Source organism: Theobroma cacao, chromosome 4 (assembly GCF_053813885.1).
Source record: "Theobroma cacao isolate CCN51 chromosome 4, ASM5381388v1, whole genome shotgun sequence".
In the NCBI taxonomy this organism is placed as follows: Eukaryota; Viridiplantae; Streptophyta; class Magnoliopsida; order Malvales; family Malvaceae; genus Theobroma; species Theobroma cacao.
The window spans coordinates 38204737-38223627 of record NC_142642.1 but is presented as its reverse complement, the minus strand read 5'-3'; the positions used below and the strand labels follow the sequence as shown (position 1 = coordinate 38223627).

Sequence of the window (18891 nt, the reverse complement as noted above, 5' to 3'; positions counted from 1 at the left end):
CAAATAGTAGTTGTAATGTGGTTAGCTTCTCCAAGTCAAATTTTGCTGGTGATCTAAATAGTAGAAGATCTCAAACGGGGTATGTATTCACTATCTCAAGGTCTACAATTAGTTGGAAAGTAGTAGTTACTCTGTTTATAACTGAAGCTGAATATATGACTGTGATCAAGGCAATAAATGAGGTTTTATAGCTTCGAGGCTTTGTTAGTGACCTTGGTTTTGGACAAGCATATATACTTGTGTTTTGTGATAGTCAAAGTGCCATGTACTTGACTAAAAATCAAATGTGTCATGAAAAAACTAAAGACATCCAAGTCAAGTGTAACTTCGTTTAAGGGATTGTTTCTAGATGTGAGATTGTAATGAAGGAAATAACTACAGTTGAAAATTCTACAAATATGGTGACGAAGTTAGTTTCTAGGATAAAGATCAAGCATTATTTAGACTTGATCGGTGTTCGTAGTGCTTGAGGCCTTTTGGGGCATTGGTAGTGTCGACGGAGATTGGTTCTAAGATAGAGCTTGGTGAATTCAAGCCTAAGGTGGAGATTTGTTAAGATAGTCTTGAATTGTAATTTGATTAGGATAGTTTAATTTTAATTAAACTAGTGCACCTCGTTAAGATGGTCTTTAAATTTAGTTAGACTAGAATAACATATCCTAATTGTATTAGGATAAGATTATTGTACTTGGCTCTATAAAAGGATCCTAAGAGTTTAAAGAATTGTCATCACCTAGATTTAGAGAGAGTGATTTGGGCATATGTAGGATAAAGGTTATGAGTTTGAAACTGTTCTTATAGTCTCTTGATTTTTCTCTTATTAGATCTTTCTCTATTATTGTGCTCGTGAACGTAGGTTATCAAAAGACCGAATCATGTAAATTCTTATGTTTTTGTGAGTGTGCTTGGTTTTTTTTTATTCTATTGATTGGGTAAGATCTCAAACAATTCTTTGAAGATAATTCCTCAATTTTCACAACTAATTATTTAAAAAAATTTTACAAACTAATAAGCAAATACCAAACTTTATATGTAAAATCTAATAGGGTAATACATAAATATAGTTATGTATCATGATTAGTAACTTTTATAAGGTCAAAGAAGTAATTTAATATGATTCCACACCAAACTTGAAAAAATATTAAAAACCCATTAATATATGCCACCAAAACAACTTTTCTCTTCGTGGAGCATTCAAAATCAAATTGATTTTAAGTGTTCAGATGCAATTTACCATTTAGAGTCTTGTCAAGTCTTAACGTTATAGTAAACTCCATGCCAATTTTCTCACCGTTTTCCCCTTCACGGTTCATATTACCCTGGTATACCATGCATTCTTTCTTTGAAATTGCTAGAACTTGTGACCAAATATTAATCATTGACAAAGATAAAAAGGAAATAAATTTTTAAGAGAAAGAGTCGGACAAACAGAAAAAAAAATGAGAAGAAATTTCGGTTTAAACGGAGCTAATGGCCACCTTTTACGACGAGAATAGTGTTTGGGATGACAAATTTGGAGATTTATTATTTTTTAAATGAAGTGAAGAAAGACAATTTTGGTTCTTCTATATATGAGACCGAAAGTTTGAGTTGTGGCGAAGTTTTGGTCATGGTCAAGAGGAAATCAAGCTGCTTGGGGACCAAGGATTAATATTTTAACAGACTGTGGGCGGAGTCTGCCCCACAATTTCTGGGCCAAGGTTTATGCAGAGCTTCAATTTGATTTAATTTCTAGCTAGTAAGCATACAATGAATTGTCAACAGATGATATGAAGGCAAGTGTTTTTTTATGTATACTTGGGGGTGGCTAACAGAAAGGGAAATTGAACTTAAAAACTTAATCTTTACGGGAGCAAGTAAATTGACAAGATTAAGTGCCAAGTTGGTATGAGAACAAGTTAAATAGTTCTTGGAAAAGAGAGGGGCAATAGGTAATACAGAGCTTGGAGAATATGAACAAAGGAAAAGAATATATATTTCTTAATTTTAAAGAAATGGATATCAATTTTGACACATCCAAGAAAAATTCTTTAATAAGATTGACGGGAAAGAAGGAAAGGCAACAATAATGTAATTCTATTGATATTGTCTATAAGGAGTTATGCCGTAAGATCTGTGCATTTTTTTTATTATTAAAATTCGCAAGCATTCTAATACAATTACAAATTGACTTTAAATTTATACCGTAAATAATTTATATTGTCAGTGAAAATTTTTCACGCATTAGATTAGACATTTGTGATGGCATATAAATAATGATTGTTAATAAAATTACTTTTCAAAAATAAAATTATTATAGATAACTATGATAATGTTTAATGTGATCGATCCATGTTAAAAAATCCTTGGATTGCCAATATAATTAGCAGTTAATGAAACAAGTTTTAAATTGGATCACATCAATATCCTACAGTCACCGGTGGTCTCAAAAAGAAAAGGTCAAAAAATTAAATAATTAAGTCAAGAAACAAATAAGTGGGCCTAGTGACCTACCTGGTCAAGTCTATGTTGGGCTCTCTATGTTGCCTGCAGCCTGTTCTGGATCCCAACTTGCATGGCTAGCCCGTCCAGGCCATCAAAATGCTTTCTCGGGCACTGTATTCGGGCTAGATTTTGGTAGGTTTCAGTCGCAGTCTGGTCCAGTGGTACTGATTTATGACCTTGTTGAACTATTATCACTTTTCTTGACTGGAAACAGGCTACAAATGGTCTTGTGCATTTCCTTTTGGAAAGTAAAGAAAGGAATTAGGAAAATCAATTTACTTCTTGGAGCAAAACATAGAGTAGTCGTATATGTACAGAAGCTTTATCTATGGAAGTGCCATGACATGTACATGCAGATATTGGAAGGAAATGATATTCGTACATAAATGATACATGCAATGCATGCTTAATAATTCCATCTTCGTCGTTTTCTTTAGGTGTCAACAGCTAGACAAAAGTTAAAAGGCAACAATAAGTAGTGCAAAACATCTAAATCATTCTATAGTAAATATTTAGTTAATTTTGCAATATTGTTCCGCGATTTTTCTTTGTCACTTGCTATATTTATGTTAGACTCTTAAACTTGACTTTACCATGATCAAAGAATCATTGTTTTCACATGTAAAATGAATTTATGATTACTAAAAAATATAAAATATACAGTGATTAAATATAAAAAAATAAAAAATATCTGAATCGTATTTTACCAAGGATATAGATAACTGAAATTCAATCATAACGCTTTTCTCATGTGCTTCATTTTTTTAATTAAAATATGCGGATTCATGATAACATGGATTATTTAATATGCGGTATCAATAAATTCTCCTACAAATCTATCTTCATAGTCCTAAAATGTCCTGAAAAAAAAAGAGAGGTCAAGTTGGTAGAGACAAAAATTAACTGTGGTGCATCAAAAGTGTGTATTAATATTCTATTTGGAGGAAAAGAGCAAGAATCCAAATCACATTTTAAAAGTGCTACTGATTGGTAAATGGAAAACATGGATATCAATTAAAAAGAGATGCATTGTCCCTTTTGACTTCATCGATTGGGAAAAGCTTTTGGAAACGAATTTCAGCACAGCTACCAAGAACCTTCATAGGGAGAAAAAGGGGCTCCATGGTCAATCCACGTTCTTCAGGTTTATTGACATCCGTCATATCTGACTCAGTTGAATACGTACGAAGTTCACCGTATCTTTGTATGCTATAAATACCCCCACCAATTAATGAAACTTTAGAAGCCATCCAAAGCTTGAAAACAAACATTTTTTTCTGAAGATAAAAGGTATGTCAATTAAAAATTAATTTCAGGTTGAAATAAGAATAACCCTATTTGTTTATTTTGTTAACGTGAAGGGGGAAAAGTATGGAGGATCCAAATAAAGGGAAGGAAAAGGAAGAGAAAGGAAGAGACGAAATTCGTTATAGGGGAGTGAGGAGAAGGCCATGGGGAAAATATGCAGCTGAAATTCGAGACCCTACGAGGCATGGCGCACGTTCATGGCTAGGGACATTTGATACGGCGGAGGAGGCTGCTCGAGCCTATGATCGCGCCGCGTTTAACCTGAGAGGTCATCTGGCTATCTTGAACTTCCCCAATGAGTACTATTCTCAAGTGATGGGATCATCATCTCCTTATCCTGCTTCAACCATGTCATCATATCTATCTTCTTCTGTTAATGCTGGTAACATCTCGGAGAGAGGAAGTTCATCATCCAGTGGACAACAAAAGCAGGTTATCGAATTTGAGTACTTGGATGACAAGGTCTTGGAGGAGCTTCTCGAAACTGAAGAGGAGAAGAAGAAAAGAATGAAAGATTGAAAATTCTCAATGTTTTCGAAATGTTTTTGGTGTGGTTGAATTTTCTTCTACGCCTCTCTCTTTCTTTCCCCCATTTTCCAGCAAACTAGTGAACTGCAAGTATGACTTTCCCTCCCTTTTTGGTTATGATATATGTATTGAATATTTTTCCTGAGCAAAAGGTTTCCTTTTCTTTTTTTATCTCATTGATTCTCATTTCTTGGAAGATGCAAGTCATTTAAGCAACTATGACTGATTGAACTGTTGAACCAATATACTTGAGAAAAATTACAGATGGAACTACTAGGAGGAATGAACAATGGTTATTAAGGCACAATATACTCTTTATTATATATGGATTCACTTTTTGCATATCAATTTGGTAAATTATTGCTAGGTGTACATGTTAGATCAATGGCAATGTTATGTTAGACCAAATGTAGTTGTTTCATATCAATATATGGTGTTCAAGGGCCCCAAGTTTTTCAAGGGGATTGTTTGTAGCTAGTTGGATGACTATGTTTTTCCTCTGCAAGTCAGTAAATTTCTGCGGTCAAATTGGAGAAAATGGAATAGGAGACCATTAGCAGGTTTGGGCAGTTACATTTCCACTTAACACATTTTTGCTTCTTAGCTGTTGTTGTCGTCTAAATCTGGCTAGGGAGGAGATGCTCAAGTCAGTAGCCAACACCAAAATCTAGAATAGTAAAGTGTATGGAGGAGACCTAATCAGAGATTACAATAGAGAGGATTGTTATCTGGTGTCAAGTGGAATGACCCAAGAAGTAAAGCACCACATGCAACTTTCCAAATTGGTTTCCTTTTGTATTTGGCTCAACCTGTTGTTAGTGAAGGCAGCACAGGCAATTCAAGATCCTTATCACAACAGTTTTTGATTCTTGATTTTGCTGCTGAAATCATGTTTCTAGACAACAAATATGGAATGTTAACAAGAATAAGGGTTTAGATTAGTTGTCGATACGATGCCAGTGGTGATAACGGATAAGGATTTTGTGTTAAATAAAGTTGACATGTGAGAAACTATATATTCATCTATCTCCAAAATATTATCCTTTTCAGATTGCATGTCCAATTGCCTTGTACCCCAAAAAATGAGGCATCACAGTGATCAGATTAGGGAAATATTTTTTGTCAGATAATATTCAGAATCTTGTTTAACATTACCTTCCATCGCAAAGGCAGTGAGATGCAAAGCAAAGGCCATCAGAATCAATGGTGAGACAGATTAGAAATTAATGGGGTCTCTATAACCTTGTTAAGTGCTTCTCAAAAGCTGCTTTTTTTGTGATTTTAGCAGGCATATAAATATATCCCATCCTAATTGAAGGATCTTGAATTAGAGGATGCAAAATTCTTATTCTTGCGCCCGCAATTTATGTCTTGAACATAGTGAAAATATACTTTTACTTTATTGTAAAATGCCCCAAAAGATTAAGCTTTCACCATTGCCTTGCTTCTAGAAACATGTCTACTTACAAATCTAACTTGGTTTTGGAAAACATTTTGCATATCTAATACATACTATTAAAGTTAGTCCTTAAAATCCTTTAAGAGTTAACTTTATTCGGATAAAGTTTGATCAGTCAATTACGTCCTTATGCACTACTTAAGGAAAAAGAAAAGAAGTGTTAATTAGTCCCTTAAGCATTATTTTAAAAAATTAAATAAACATTAAAATATATTCTTATTAAATCAATAATTAAATAAAATAGGATTGCTTGTAATTTTAGCATTAACAGAAAGGGTGCAGACTTTATATTGAGTACACACAGACTGATAATTGGCAAAATTTAACACTTAAAAACAAATTTTGAGTTTAAAGACCCTTTCTCCTACCTTGAATATTAAAGCATACGCCCCAAAGATCTCATTGGCATCAACTAGATACAAAATGTAGTGACCTTGTATATATAGATGAGTATGCATTAATTCATTTGAAAATTAATAAAAACACAATTGCTACTCTTTTGCTCTTGTTAAGTGTGAGTAGCATGCGTGCACCATATTACAGCTGTGTGTTAATAAGAGAGCAAATTGGCATCAGTGAATGCACACTCTGGCGAAAAACTTTTGGATAATTCATATTTCATGCATTAATTCTTCCAAAAGCCATATGGCAAGTACAAAAAACTTGCTACAAGAAGTACAAAAGAACTAGTGTTTTTACTTGAACAAGAAAAGAATGAAGAATCAAGAAACTGAAAGAAAAACTACTTGAAAATGAAGGTAAAACATGAAGAGAGACGAATACATGTACATACCCCATTATGTAAAGAGAAAGGTTAGGCAGGATATACAAACTTAACTAATTTACAGCTGCAGGTTGATTTATTTGATGTTGATTTCTGAAAATTAATCTGATTATAGATATACAAGTAGATGATGAATTAGAGCCTGCCTAGGCAAGTACTTGTCTGGCCTTATATATAACTAACTATTCGACCTTGGGTCTATGATCATCAAAACGCAAATATTCCCTCCTATCATATCATCAACAGTTCAATTGTATTAAGAAATAATTTCAAAATGCGTGCATCTGCGTCTGGACGCGTTGCTTGTCCTTGCTATGCGTGTCCATGATTTTCTAGAAGGTTTAACAATTAGAATCAAAATATGAAAAACATTTCTAAATTATTCACTGTGGCTGATCAGGGCCAAAACATTCATTCTTTTTTGAAAAGGAAATAAGGGAGGAAAAAAACGAAAGAAAGAAACCAACTTCATTTCATTTCAACTAATAGAAATGCCGTGAGATGATGATGATCTTGACCCACATTTATAATTATTGTCCATATATAATTTAGATTGCGACAATATATTCCCAGATACATTATAAAGCAGAGGGGGGGCTTCACTCTAATTAATGTTGTTGATGTAAAGTATTTTCTATGAAATATAAGTGCTTTAGTTACCAAAGGAGAAAATCAGGAAAGACTTTGGAGATACTCTCGACCAGTTAAATTAAGAGACCAAGAAACACTACTGTTGATGTTGGCCCGGGACCTTGACAGTACACCATCACCGCCCTTTCACTTTTTCTTGCTCTTTTTCTCCTCATTTTCTAGAAGTTCTTCGAGCAACTTATCATCCAAGTACTCTATCTCGAAAACTTGTTTGCCTCTCTCCATTGCCGATGATGATGAAGAAGAAGAAGAACCCACGGAAGACGAGCTACAATAATTTGCATTACCGCCGCCGCTAGCCATTGGATACTCCTGCGGGAAGTTTAGAATTGCTAAGTGACCTCTCATGGAATAAGCGGCTCTATCATAGGCTCGAGCCGCCTCCTCAGCCGTGTTAAAAGTCCCGAGCCAAACACGAGCGCCGTGCCTATTGGAGTCCCGTATCTCAGCAGCAAACTTCCCCCAGGGCCGCCTACGCACGCCTCGGTATCGTGTCTCGCCACCTTCCTTGTCTTCCTTGCCCCTAGAACCACCCTCCATGGCCTAATTAAGCCTTTCTGAGTTTGTTGTGTTTGCAAAGCTTTTGTATTTTCTGCATGGCTGATGTGGGTGGAAATAGGCGTTTTATATGAGTGGAAAAGGAACCCCTCGGGGTTTGGCAGCACTTTGGGTCCACAATTAGACACATGGAGGAATCCTGCGGTTAAGAATTGCTGGCACGTGGTTATCAGAAATTGGATTAAGTTAATTTGTGTCCAATGTATCTGGCTGGTCAAGGTGATGGCTATGGAGTTTTTCGACCCTTTTCTCTTTTTATGGTGTCACTGTTGCCATGTTTGATTCTTGTATATTTTATTAAGGAAGAGGGATGGCAGTAAAGAAACATGATTTGTTGGCTTAATGTCACAAAAATCTTGTCCACTTGATCAAACGTGAGCCAGTTTTTCCATGAGGTCATATAACTTACGTTTTCTCTTTTTGTACTTTCTTTTACTAGTCTTGCGGTATAGAGACTTGAAAGAATTCTTGCTCCATATCTTATAATTGGGGGAAAGTAAAAAAATAATTTTTTTTACAAAATTAAAATATTAATATAAAATTAAATAATAATTAAATACATGATAAAAATTGAGTTCAAACTCTGTAGTTTGAAAGGAAGATTCGATATACCCAACTCGACCATGAATATTTTTTGACATGCAAGTTTATTAAAATTACATTTTAATATATAAAAATAATATCGCATTCTTAATAAAATATTTGTAAATTGCAATGTTATTTTTTTAAAATTATAATAAACATTTTCTTATTAATATCAAATATCGTAATACTATTTTTTCGAGAATTTAATATTTAATAATTGCATTCTATCAAAACAATAAAACACCCAACATCACTTAAAAAATTTTCTTTTTTGTTGTGACCAAAGTTAAAGATATAAAAGCTACTACTTAAATCTAAAATTTAGTTATAATTCATAAATTTCTAACTATCAATTAGGTTATTAGATGAATTCAAATCACATCTTGAATCTTGATTGATTTCTTTCTCATTTTGTTTGGAGGAAATGAGGCTGGTCGACTTTATCTAATTGTATACTTCCAAACTAAATTTTCATGATGAATGACAAATGGTGCCCATAGCTCTTTAGTTCTTCCTTTTTAGCTTCTTAGAACTACTTTTATAGTGAATGGTTTGCTTTCAAGCTATCTAATGGAAGACGTGAAACATCAAGTTGTGTTGAAATTAATGCAAAGTAATGACTTTCATTGGTAGCTGTAAAAAATGAGATAAAGATAATCTAACATCAATTAATGAGACATTAACTATGTTTACTTTGCATGCAATTAATACATTTCACATTTCTCCTATTATTTTCTCCTAAAGTAAATTATTAGTCACAATTAGGTTAAATTTTTTAGTCACACGACTGAATAAAGCTTTTCACATCAAATCCAATTATCATTTAGTACTATTAATAAATTAGGTGAACTATCCTTTTAGATAAGTAATACAATTTGGATTTGTTGGCTTTTTTTATTTTTCTTTGTTTAAGAAAATTTTTTGACGCAATAAAAAAAGTATAATTCTTGTCAAAGGGTTAAATTTTCCAAAACTTTTTGAAAGTTGCACAAAAGTGCATATTGACTAAGTTTTCACATCAATTCAAACCATTGGATTAGCCTTCACACAAGTAATTCAATTCAAAATTGTCATGTTATATTTAATTTTTATATTCAAGTTAATTTTATTGTCAACTACAAAATTTAAAAATATTTTAAAATTATATTAACCTCCAAATGTCTTACTTATTGCATAAATTCAAGTCATATTAAAAAATTATCTTTATTGTATTTGAACATTTGACTTCTAGATAAGTACGAGTTTAAATTTTTTTTCTAAACAATAAATATGTTACTCTTTGCACAAATTAAATTTGAAGTTCTTATGTTATTTTCATCTGCTTCAAGTATTTAATTTATTGTATAAAATTTAACAAACAATGTCTTTTTTTTTATTGATTTTGTTTAAAATTAAGCCTTTCTGGAAGACTCGCGTAAGCAATGACATGAAATCACTTAGTATAAAATCAAAATGAAATCAGAATATTTTGAAGCAATTAACTTTTTGAGGTTCCAGCACGAGGGAACAAGATTTGATTCTGTAATAGTGCAAGAATCAGAATTTTAGGCAATAGAAGCAGAGTGAGTGATTAGTGAAAGGAGGAGGGGGCCCATAAACCTAGACTAACCTTAAAATGGGTCAAACTTCTGGAACATGGATGAATAAATTGTTCTCCATGGTCATTTTTTCAAACATTTTGATTTGACCACTCCTCAGCTATTGATTTTTGATTTAAACCAAAAGAAAGAAATTCCAATGCCATCACCGCCCATTGCCGATCCATGTTATTTATTCTAGTGTTCTAGCGAAGTATGCTGCTTTTAATTTTCATATGAAGATGCTATACAATTTGATTGTTGTTATTATAGTTTGTATATAATTTTACTAATTTCCTTTATATATATATATATATATAATGTCTTTTGCGTGCATGATTAATCAAATGAAGGGTTTTACTTACATTCAAACTTAATAATTCCATCATTTATAAAAATAAATGTATAATTTGACACCTTCAAAGGTTTGTTCGGAAGAAGATATAGAAACGAGGGAAATTCATATTATATAAAACTTAAAGTGCTCAAAGACCAAACTTTGAATACATTGTTCTTATTTCTGACGAAATAATATAGGCATTTTTGTACATTATTAGAAAATATGATTTGAACAAAGATATATAAAGACCTTTCATAAAAACAAAGATATATAAATATTAATTACCTTGGCTGAAATTTGTGTTAGTGTCAAAAAGTTATTACTTTCTCTATAAAAAACGGTATTTACGCTTATAAATTTTTTAAGATTTTTAATTTATCTTATGTGAGATAAAAACATAATTTTCAAGCATAATTTTCGAGAAATATATATATATATATACACACTTAATTTGAGTAGATTGCAAACTTCAAGTCATAATAGCTTTTATTTTTTATTTTTTTTACATCGAGGAAGCTTAGGTTAAACAATGAAAAAAGAAGAGATTCACGTATAAATATTATACAATAACTCTCTTAAAAGAGAATACAATCGTCAAATTACATTTATCTTGTCAAAATTTATTTTTTCAAAGATAATTTAAACTCATTTAAGATATTCAAAATCTCAATGTTAATAGCCGTTGGGTTATATGTGGTTAAAAATTGGATAGAACTCTAAATTAAATAAAAGACAAATTGGGGCCAAACCTTTCTGCTTGTGTTCTCTTAGACGATCTTTTTCGAGGTTAATTACAACCCAAATAATCGAACCAAGGGTAGAGCCAAGGGGGTGATGGGTGATGACGGCTGCTACTCCTTAATTTTTAATTTTTTTTATTATTATAGATATAAAATTTAATATATATAATATAACTATTTATATAATTATTTTTTAACTATTTTTTAATTAAAATTTCAAATTCGTCGCTAAATGAGGCCATCCTTTGAACAGAGCAACATGAAGTAGATCCCAGTAAAACAAATTCTTCAAGACAAAAATGGCGGAGGGCATGCAGGCCCACTGTAACTTCATGGGGGCAGGGATTGAAAAGTAAGAAGAATAGCGAAGAATAGTCCATCGATGGGACATTTTTCAGGCCCAGTGCACCTTTACTTTCTTTGGGCTGTCTATTGTGAATTTCCCAAAGTATCTATAGATACAAAAGTTGCTCCCTGCTCCTCTTTCCATTTATTTTTTTTGTTTTGAAAAGCCTCCTCTTTCCATTCATGGTAAGATGCTTCATATCTGGTATTGATCATGCATTTGAAATTAGCATTAATGAAAGATCATTGAAAATGTTCGAATGTAATGTCACTTATTATCATTTTTTTTATGTGTAGATGAACTTATAATTCAAGAGTCAAGTCAAGTGGAGTTTGCCCCCATTGTAAGATACATGGAACTACATATCTTTAGCTAATTACAAGACCCAACTATACCATTGACTTAAAAGAGAAATTATAAAATTAAAATAGTTATAAAATTTAATTATTTTTTAAATTTAATATAATTAAAAATAAATTCATATAATTAATTAAATTAATTCTTGACAGTATCATCTGTAATTAATCTGTAATGTTTCGTTTTCACTTTACAACTAGATATCTATAAAGACTAGTCAAATTCAAAACCCACCATTAAACATTTAATTTAATATTTTTGTTCACTTGGCCAAAAAATTTATATTTCTCAGTAGTAAATTAGTAGTTTGCAAATAGATTAATAATTCATGCAATAGAAATTCAACCATGGAAATCTTTGTATATTAGACCGACAACATTTTTTTTTTATCTTAATCAAATGGGTTACATTTTTATAGAATTTTTGTGAAGACAAATATTTTTTAGAAAAATTAAATAAAAAAAGGGCAAAAAGAATCCAAAAATTGTCAACTTTTGACTGGCTTGACCCGGTGTGTGTGCGCGTGTGAGTGAATCGTGACAAAGGCGCCTGTTGAAGAGGGAAGTTGCAATGGTCGGCTTCCAAAGCACGTGACAGCACGTGCAAAGCCCCATCGTAGTCAAAGCTTAAATGCACTCTTTTTCTTTTTTTCGTTTCTTTTTTCTATTTTTTTTGCCTTTTTCTTTTGTTTCCGACTGCAAAAACAATGGTGAAAAACTGAAAATTTGTTAAAAAGGTGCAAGACTTTAAGATCCCATTCCCAGATCACGTGAGTTCGTCATCCAACGTGAGCTCCCACGTGGTGTGACGCATCAATTTTGACCTTTCTTATACACGTGGCAGTTGCTCTTGATCCATGAATTCCTTTGCTAAGTAAAATTAATTAAGATTACACTATACAAGATTTTTCTATATTATTATAAATTTTATAATTCGAAATTCTAAAATTAAAAATCTCTAAGTTTGAATTACCTAATCGTCACCTTTGAGACTTTAGGTATCCTTCTTGCTATTATATTCTTCATTTACATGTTGTAATAATGCAATTTAATTTTATATTTTATAAAATAAAAAAAATTAATAAAAAATCCGATCTATATCAAAACTAAACAGACTGAAAATAAGTTTCTCAACCTCTTAAAGAGATTATTTGAACACATAACTAAACTATAGCACTGAGATTAGATTTAAATAACACCTAAAACATAAAACTAACAATACCAAAATCTTATTACAAAACCGGACATTGAAAGTTATCAGCATTAGTCTCCACATCAAATAATTTCATGTAAGTTTAATATTATTAAATTAACTAATTAGATATAAGTAGGGATTAAGTTCTATAATTGAAAATAAGACAATATCAAACAATATAAAAGTAAGAAGAGGATCGAAGTATTATAAAATTGGGTTTATTTCGTAAAATTACCATTTTTGCTTTAAGAAGTTGATGGTCAAATTAAATTAAACAAAAAACAAACCCTTGAACAGAGTCAACTGACATAAACAACAACAACCAAATAAATAAAAAAAATAATTATTTATATATAGTTTGTAGAAAAAAATTGAAAAATTAATAAATCCGGACTGACAAGCAGGTGCAACAACAAAAACAAAAGCATTCTCGCAAATTCATGAAGACGCCAACTCCTTCTCCAAGTAAACTGCCTCTCATCAACAGCTGTTGCTGCTGCCTCCTCCCCCCTTTCCCATGTGCCAATTTTCATTTATAAGCTTTATCTAATGCATTTATTTTGTAGTATATTCTTTGTGGTATAGCCTATTATTATATGCTTTTGCATGTGGTTCAATTTAGAATCTCATCAATCACAACCATTGAATTGGCCTAATATTGATGGAGTTTGAATAGTCAATGTAATGTCTTCACTTTGTTGGACATTGGTAAATAAAGGAATCCACCACTCATCAATTAAAATTATCCAAAGTTAGATTAATGAGAAGCTATATATATATATATATATATCTTATGTTTAACTTATTCATTTATCATTTCTTTCTGTGCATTAAGAATCGGCACAGAATGGGATAGTCTTCCTCTTTTGAACAATTCATCAAGTTAATTTCAAGTATAAAACTTCTTTTTCTGGTGAATGAATGTGCTCTTACTTTAAGAGAGTGATAGTTGAACTATCATACTCATATCAATTAAGGGACCATGACTAATTCCTTCTCCCAAACAATACTTGAGGACAATGGCTTGAAAGTTGAAATGGTTCTGCCCAAGTTCAACAAAAAGCTGAGGGAACCCTGGCGTAGTGCCGATGCAAGCATATGGGAGAAAGGACGAGCTGAATTAATTGCATGCCAAGATGATAAATTTCTGGCGGAAATTTGGTAGAATCATAAAAACGTTTCTTGAGAAAATGGACAAGATATACAGCAATAATAGAGAATGAAAAAAAAAGAAAATGACAAAAAATATAAATAACATTATCCTCGAAACGGAACTTCTTGTTGTGAATGTAAAAGTTGGGGTGAACAGTAATGTTGGTTTACAAGGCTAAGAAATCTAGCCTTGCATGTACTATATCCTTTCTATTTGCTAATAAAAGAAAAGCAATAGGTATAGGGCGCCTGCCCTACATGAATCAAGAGAATGTAAACTGGGATAATCTAATTTACACCAGGGAAAAAACCCACTTGTATGAGCCAAGTATAGCCCTTGTTTCACAAGCTAGTTATATTCAAGATGCTTAATACCTATAATAGGTTAACAATGTAGACGAAAGTAATTAATTAACATGAATTATTGGTTCTGGCGTAACTAGTTTCATGCTTTCATACCCACCCTTCAACTGTTCTTATTTATTTATTGAGGCAAACATTCTTTACTTAAGCAAACTAAAGAAGGTTTTTGAACCTTTTAGATCATCTCTATAACGTTCACTAGGATATTAATACTAATCCTGTGATGGTGATGTGAACAAAAAGTCTTCACCGATGGAAATTTTTCTACTAGGATAGAAGAAGTTTCTTTGCTGGGGCACACAGCCTTTGACTGAATAAGTTGGATATGCACACTTTTTATAAAAAAGAGAGAGAGAAAGCGTGACTGTTTTTCTTACCTCACTTGGGGCTGGGTTTTTGTCTTTCTAAAACTTGTCAACACGCAAATATGGAGAGTGTCGGTTCTGTATTTTTGTTCGTGGCCCTACCCTTTACTTTGGGTTGGGATCATTGTTCACAGATTTGACTTTCCCTGTGAAAGACTAGAGTTTTTTTGGGTGGCTACCAGGATCGGGACCCCACCAGTAGAAACCATCCCAAAGCGTGTAGGCTTCTTTGCTTTGTTGCTCTTGAAATCTTTGAGGATTTTTCAAATTGGGAAAGCGGGATGAGACTTGTAAAAGCTTTGTATAGTGTAAATGCAAGGTTAGATATGAAGGGTAATCGACAAATTTTCAATCAGATAGGAGGATTTTTGGCAAAATTGCAAAAAAGTTAAATAAATTGGTGGGTTGCATGTGACTTTGAGACTTTTGTTTTTTGCTTTATGATTGATGATGATTGACAAAAGGATGAGTGCATGAAAAGTCAAGTGTTTTTTAAAATCATTACCCCTTAAACTTGTACACCCAATTGATACATGCCAACCTATTTATTGATTCTAATTAATTGTTTGTACTTTAGATTAGGTTTGTGAGTTTGATATAATTTCACAAGGTAGATTCTGTTTTATTGTTCATCAAACTAGGATGATGGGTAACCTAATGTTGAAATTATTACGTAGTACTGTTTGGTAGTTTCGTATTGAAAGGTATATCATCTCAATCTACACAAAAGAGTTGCTAAAAATTATTGTGCTCTTATCAAAACTAATCAATCATGCTTTAAATTTAGCAGTTTCCCAACCTACTCTCCTTTTGGTGATTTGATTTTAATCTGCCATTGTATCATCCCGTCTCTATTAACTGGCTCCTACAAATAGTCTATCACGTTTTGTTTTAGTGATGGTTACTTAGCAAGTAAGATTATGCTAAAAAAGACATTGTCATGGCTTGTCTGCTCTTGCTATCCTTTCTTCTCACAGAAAAGAAAAAAAAGGATGTCCATAGTTTAGAGTGAAATCCCTTAATTACCTCAGACCCCATGAGGAAAGGAATTGAAACAGTGGATTGGAGTAGATGCTTGTAGCACATGTTTGGTAATAGTGAGGATGAAAGAATCATTTGCAATGGAAAAGAAATCACCACACAATCAATCTTTGATTATCAGAAGAAAAGAAAATGATGGTTTGCAGTAATTTTTGGTGGTCACTTGACTGTTGTAAGACAGAAATTTAATTTCACATGTTAATAGAAAGCCCTTTAAGACTTTTTAAGTTCAAACTTCAAATCATCAGAGATCATCAGCTTTGAATCAAATGATAAATTTGATGTCTTATTCTTGGTCCCCCCACCAACTTGATTCCTACGTTTATGTCAAGCCCCTATCATTCATTGTGGTGAGCCAATCCATTCTATTGAGTCCCCCCTCCATTTTTCTATTCCCCCATACGCTGCTGCTGTACATAATAACAATGGAAAAATCTTAAAAAAAAAACACAAGAAACACGTACAATAATCGAGAGACTGAAAGTCTGAAACACTTTTTTTTTTTTTTGTAGCCAAACTTCTCGTGGAAACCTGAGAGAAATTCACCAACTACGTACTCTCGTTTCAGGCTTTCTTTCTTTCTCTCCTTTAAATAAAGATTTAATTTAATATTGGAGCCCTTTCTTGTCCCCCTTTTAACGCCTCCCTCATTTAAAGTCGACCTGGGTTTTCTCTCTTCATCCTCTCTTCTCCATGTTCTTTGCTGCTTCCTTGACTCCACCTGTCTCATTCCAAATCTATGTTTATCAACTCCATGCTTGTTCTCCGTCTTGTTTAGCTTTGATTGACTCTTTCTTGCTTTTTTCTTTGTTTGTGTTTCAATGGATTTCAAGGACATAACAAGAGGTTCTCGTTTGCAATATCATTTCTAGTTTCTGAAACAGTTTTTTTTTTTCTTTCTTTCTTTCCGGTATAAAATTTTGCATGTTTGATTGTTTTCAAAATCCGGGCAGACCCTTTTCTTTGCATTGTTTGACAACTCGTTTTTCATGGATCTTGTAAGCAAAAGCTACACGAACACGATCCGAGTCTCACAAGCTCTTTCTCCAATCACGAGTCCAGGAAACTCAATCTTGGGGCCTCATTTGCATTCATCAGATACAAGTTTTCCCATTATAGCTATTGCTGTCATAGGAATTTTAGCTACAGCTTTCTTGTTAGTCAGCTACTATATCTTTGTCATCAAGTGCTGCCTCAATTGGCACAGGATTGATCTTCTAAGGCGATTTTCTTTATCTCGAAGACAACACGAAGACCCTTTAATGGCATACTCTCCAGCAGTGGAACAAAGAGGACTTGATGAATCTGTGATAAGGTCAATCCCAATATTTCAATTCAAGAAAGGTGGGAACAACAGATATTTTGGAGAAAGAAGCTTTTGTGAATGCGCAGTTTGCTTGAATGAGTTCCAGGAAGATGAGAAGCTGAGAATAATACCAAACTGCAGCCATGTTTTTCACATTGATTGCATTGATGTTTGGCTTCAGAACAATGCCAATTGTCCACTTTGCAGAACAAGCATTTCGAGTACTAATCGGTTCCCAGTTGACCAAATCATTGCTCCAAGCACAACACCACAAGATCCAAATCCATATACCGAAAATGTTATTAGCGGTGATGAAGATTTTGTGGTGATTGAATTAGGTAACCATAGTTCTACTGATCAAATATTGCTTGGCGCACAAGAAAGACTGAACTCAGGGGAGTTATCGACGCGGTCAATTAGTCCTTCACCAAGGAAGTTGGAGCAGAGAATTGTGCAGAAAAAGGAAAGGAAGTTTCATAAAGGTACTAGCATGGGAGATGAATGCATTGACATCAGAGGTAAAGATGACCAGTTCGCAATTCAGCCAGTAAGGAGGTCTATCTCAATGGATTCATCCGCAGATCGTCAGCTCTATTTAGCAATTCAAGAAGCTATAAGACAGAACAGGCAAGTCAGTGAGGTTAGCCCCATTGAAGGTTGCAGTAGCAGAGTGAGAAGATCTTTCTTTTCTTTTGGTCATGGCAGAGGATCCAAAAGTGCAGTTTTGCCTGTTTATTTGGAGCCATAAGACCAGAGTTTTAGGGTTCTTTTTTTTTTTTTTTTCCATAGAGATTTTTTATATGTTGAGAGACAATTAAATTTGTGACATAGAAATGTTCCAATTGAAATTGAAAATCATTATTTTATTTGAATTTCTTTCTGGGGTTTATAAATTATAATGACTTGGGGTAGGGGGCTGGTCCATTGTGTTCTCAAATGACTTACAGCCATGATTATGAGCATCATTATTCATTGCTTAAAGAACCACTTCCTTTTTATACAGTTCTTTGTTAATTTTTATTTCTTTCCTTGATTGCATCAAGTATTTGTCTCATTTTTGCTTTGACATAGAGACAGAGAGGGAGATTATGAAAGAAGTGGTAGAAGGGGGGAGGTCCCCTTCAATTGATTTAGCTGGCAGCAAGGGGGTCCTCTTCAAATTAGAGAATCCGATAGCTACCAACTTCTATTGCCAATAATGTTATGGTTGTTGAACAAAGAATATATGGTTTGGTCTCGGTTGGTAATGGTTCTAATTCTTCTCAAGTACACTATAAATTTCCAGCCTGTAAGAATCAGCTAGTTTAGCTTTTGAAAATGGAACTATTATCAGAAGTTTAGGTATCCCAAACCATTACTAAATTCTTTTACCATATCACTGCATAGTAATCAATACCATGAGTCACCAATTAAGTATACCTAGTCAATGTCACTTGTTCCAACTCAACTGCCTGGAGAACAAGAGATCTTAAATTGAAGTTGTAATACCCCTGCCTGTGTGTGAGGTTGATGGTTTTCCATTTCTTTTTCCTTGTTAGGTTTGGAGTAATCATCAAGTCCATTTTCTTTTTCAATTTTCTTATACCCTTCATTCTTTCTTTAGATCTTCCTTTGCAATCAACAGTTCCCAGGGTCAACGATAGACCTTATGGAAAACCTCAATGGTCCTACTGCGAAATTGAAGATGCTTCAAATATTAATGGCGTAATGTGCAAGCCTTTCAAGGTCTTCCTCCTGGTCAAGTCAAGGGTGT

The 18891-nt window shown here is 33.2% G+C and overlaps 3 protein-coding genes across 3 annotated transcripts; 2 read left to right on the top strand and 1 right to left on the bottom strand.

The window, feature by feature from the left end:
* The first annotated feature begins 3742 nt into the window (after nucleotides 1–3742).
* Nucleotides 3743–4575, top strand: TDR1 (Integrase-type DNA-binding superfamily protein). The gene has a single exon (XM_088805609.1). The coding sequence runs from the start codon at nucleotides 3856–3858 to the stop codon at nucleotides 4309–4311; it is 456 nt and encodes a 151-aa protein (XP_088661735.1). The 5' UTR covers nucleotides 3743–3855; the 3' UTR covers nucleotides 4312–4575.
* A 2445-nt stretch (nucleotides 4576–7020) lies between these two features.
* On the bottom strand, nucleotides 7021–7796 carry LOC18603201 (ethylene-responsive transcription factor ERF096-like). Its single transcript, XM_007035029.3, has one exon. The coding sequence runs from the start codon at nucleotides 7752–7754 to the stop codon at nucleotides 7341–7343; it is 414 nt and encodes a 137-aa protein (XP_007035091.1). The 5' UTR covers nucleotides 7755–7796; the 3' UTR covers nucleotides 7021–7340.
* An 8456-nt stretch (nucleotides 7797–16252) lies between these two features.
* Nucleotides 16253–18138, top strand: LOC18603200 (RING/U-box superfamily protein). The gene has a single exon (XM_018119799.2). The coding sequence runs from the start codon at nucleotides 16822–16824 to the stop codon at nucleotides 17884–17886; it is 1065 nt and encodes a 354-aa protein (XP_017975288.2). The 5' UTR covers nucleotides 16253–16821; the 3' UTR covers nucleotides 17887–18138.
* The last annotated feature ends 753 nt before the right edge of the window (nucleotides 18139–18891 follow it).

What these genes read in the sequence shown, in the direction of transcription:
- LOC18603201 (XM_007035029.3), bottom strand. Translation starts at nt 7,754, where the DNA reads ATGGAGGGTGGTTCTAGGGGCAAGGAAGACAAGGAAGGTGGCGAGACA.
- TDR1 (XM_088805609.1), top strand. Translation starts at nt 3,856, where the DNA reads ATGGAGGATCCAAATAAAGGGAAGGAAAAGGAAGAGAAAGGAAGAGAC.
- LOC18603200 (XM_018119799.2), top strand. Translation starts at nt 16,822, where the DNA reads ATGGATCTTGTAAGCAAAAGCTACACGAACACGATCCGAGTCTCACAA.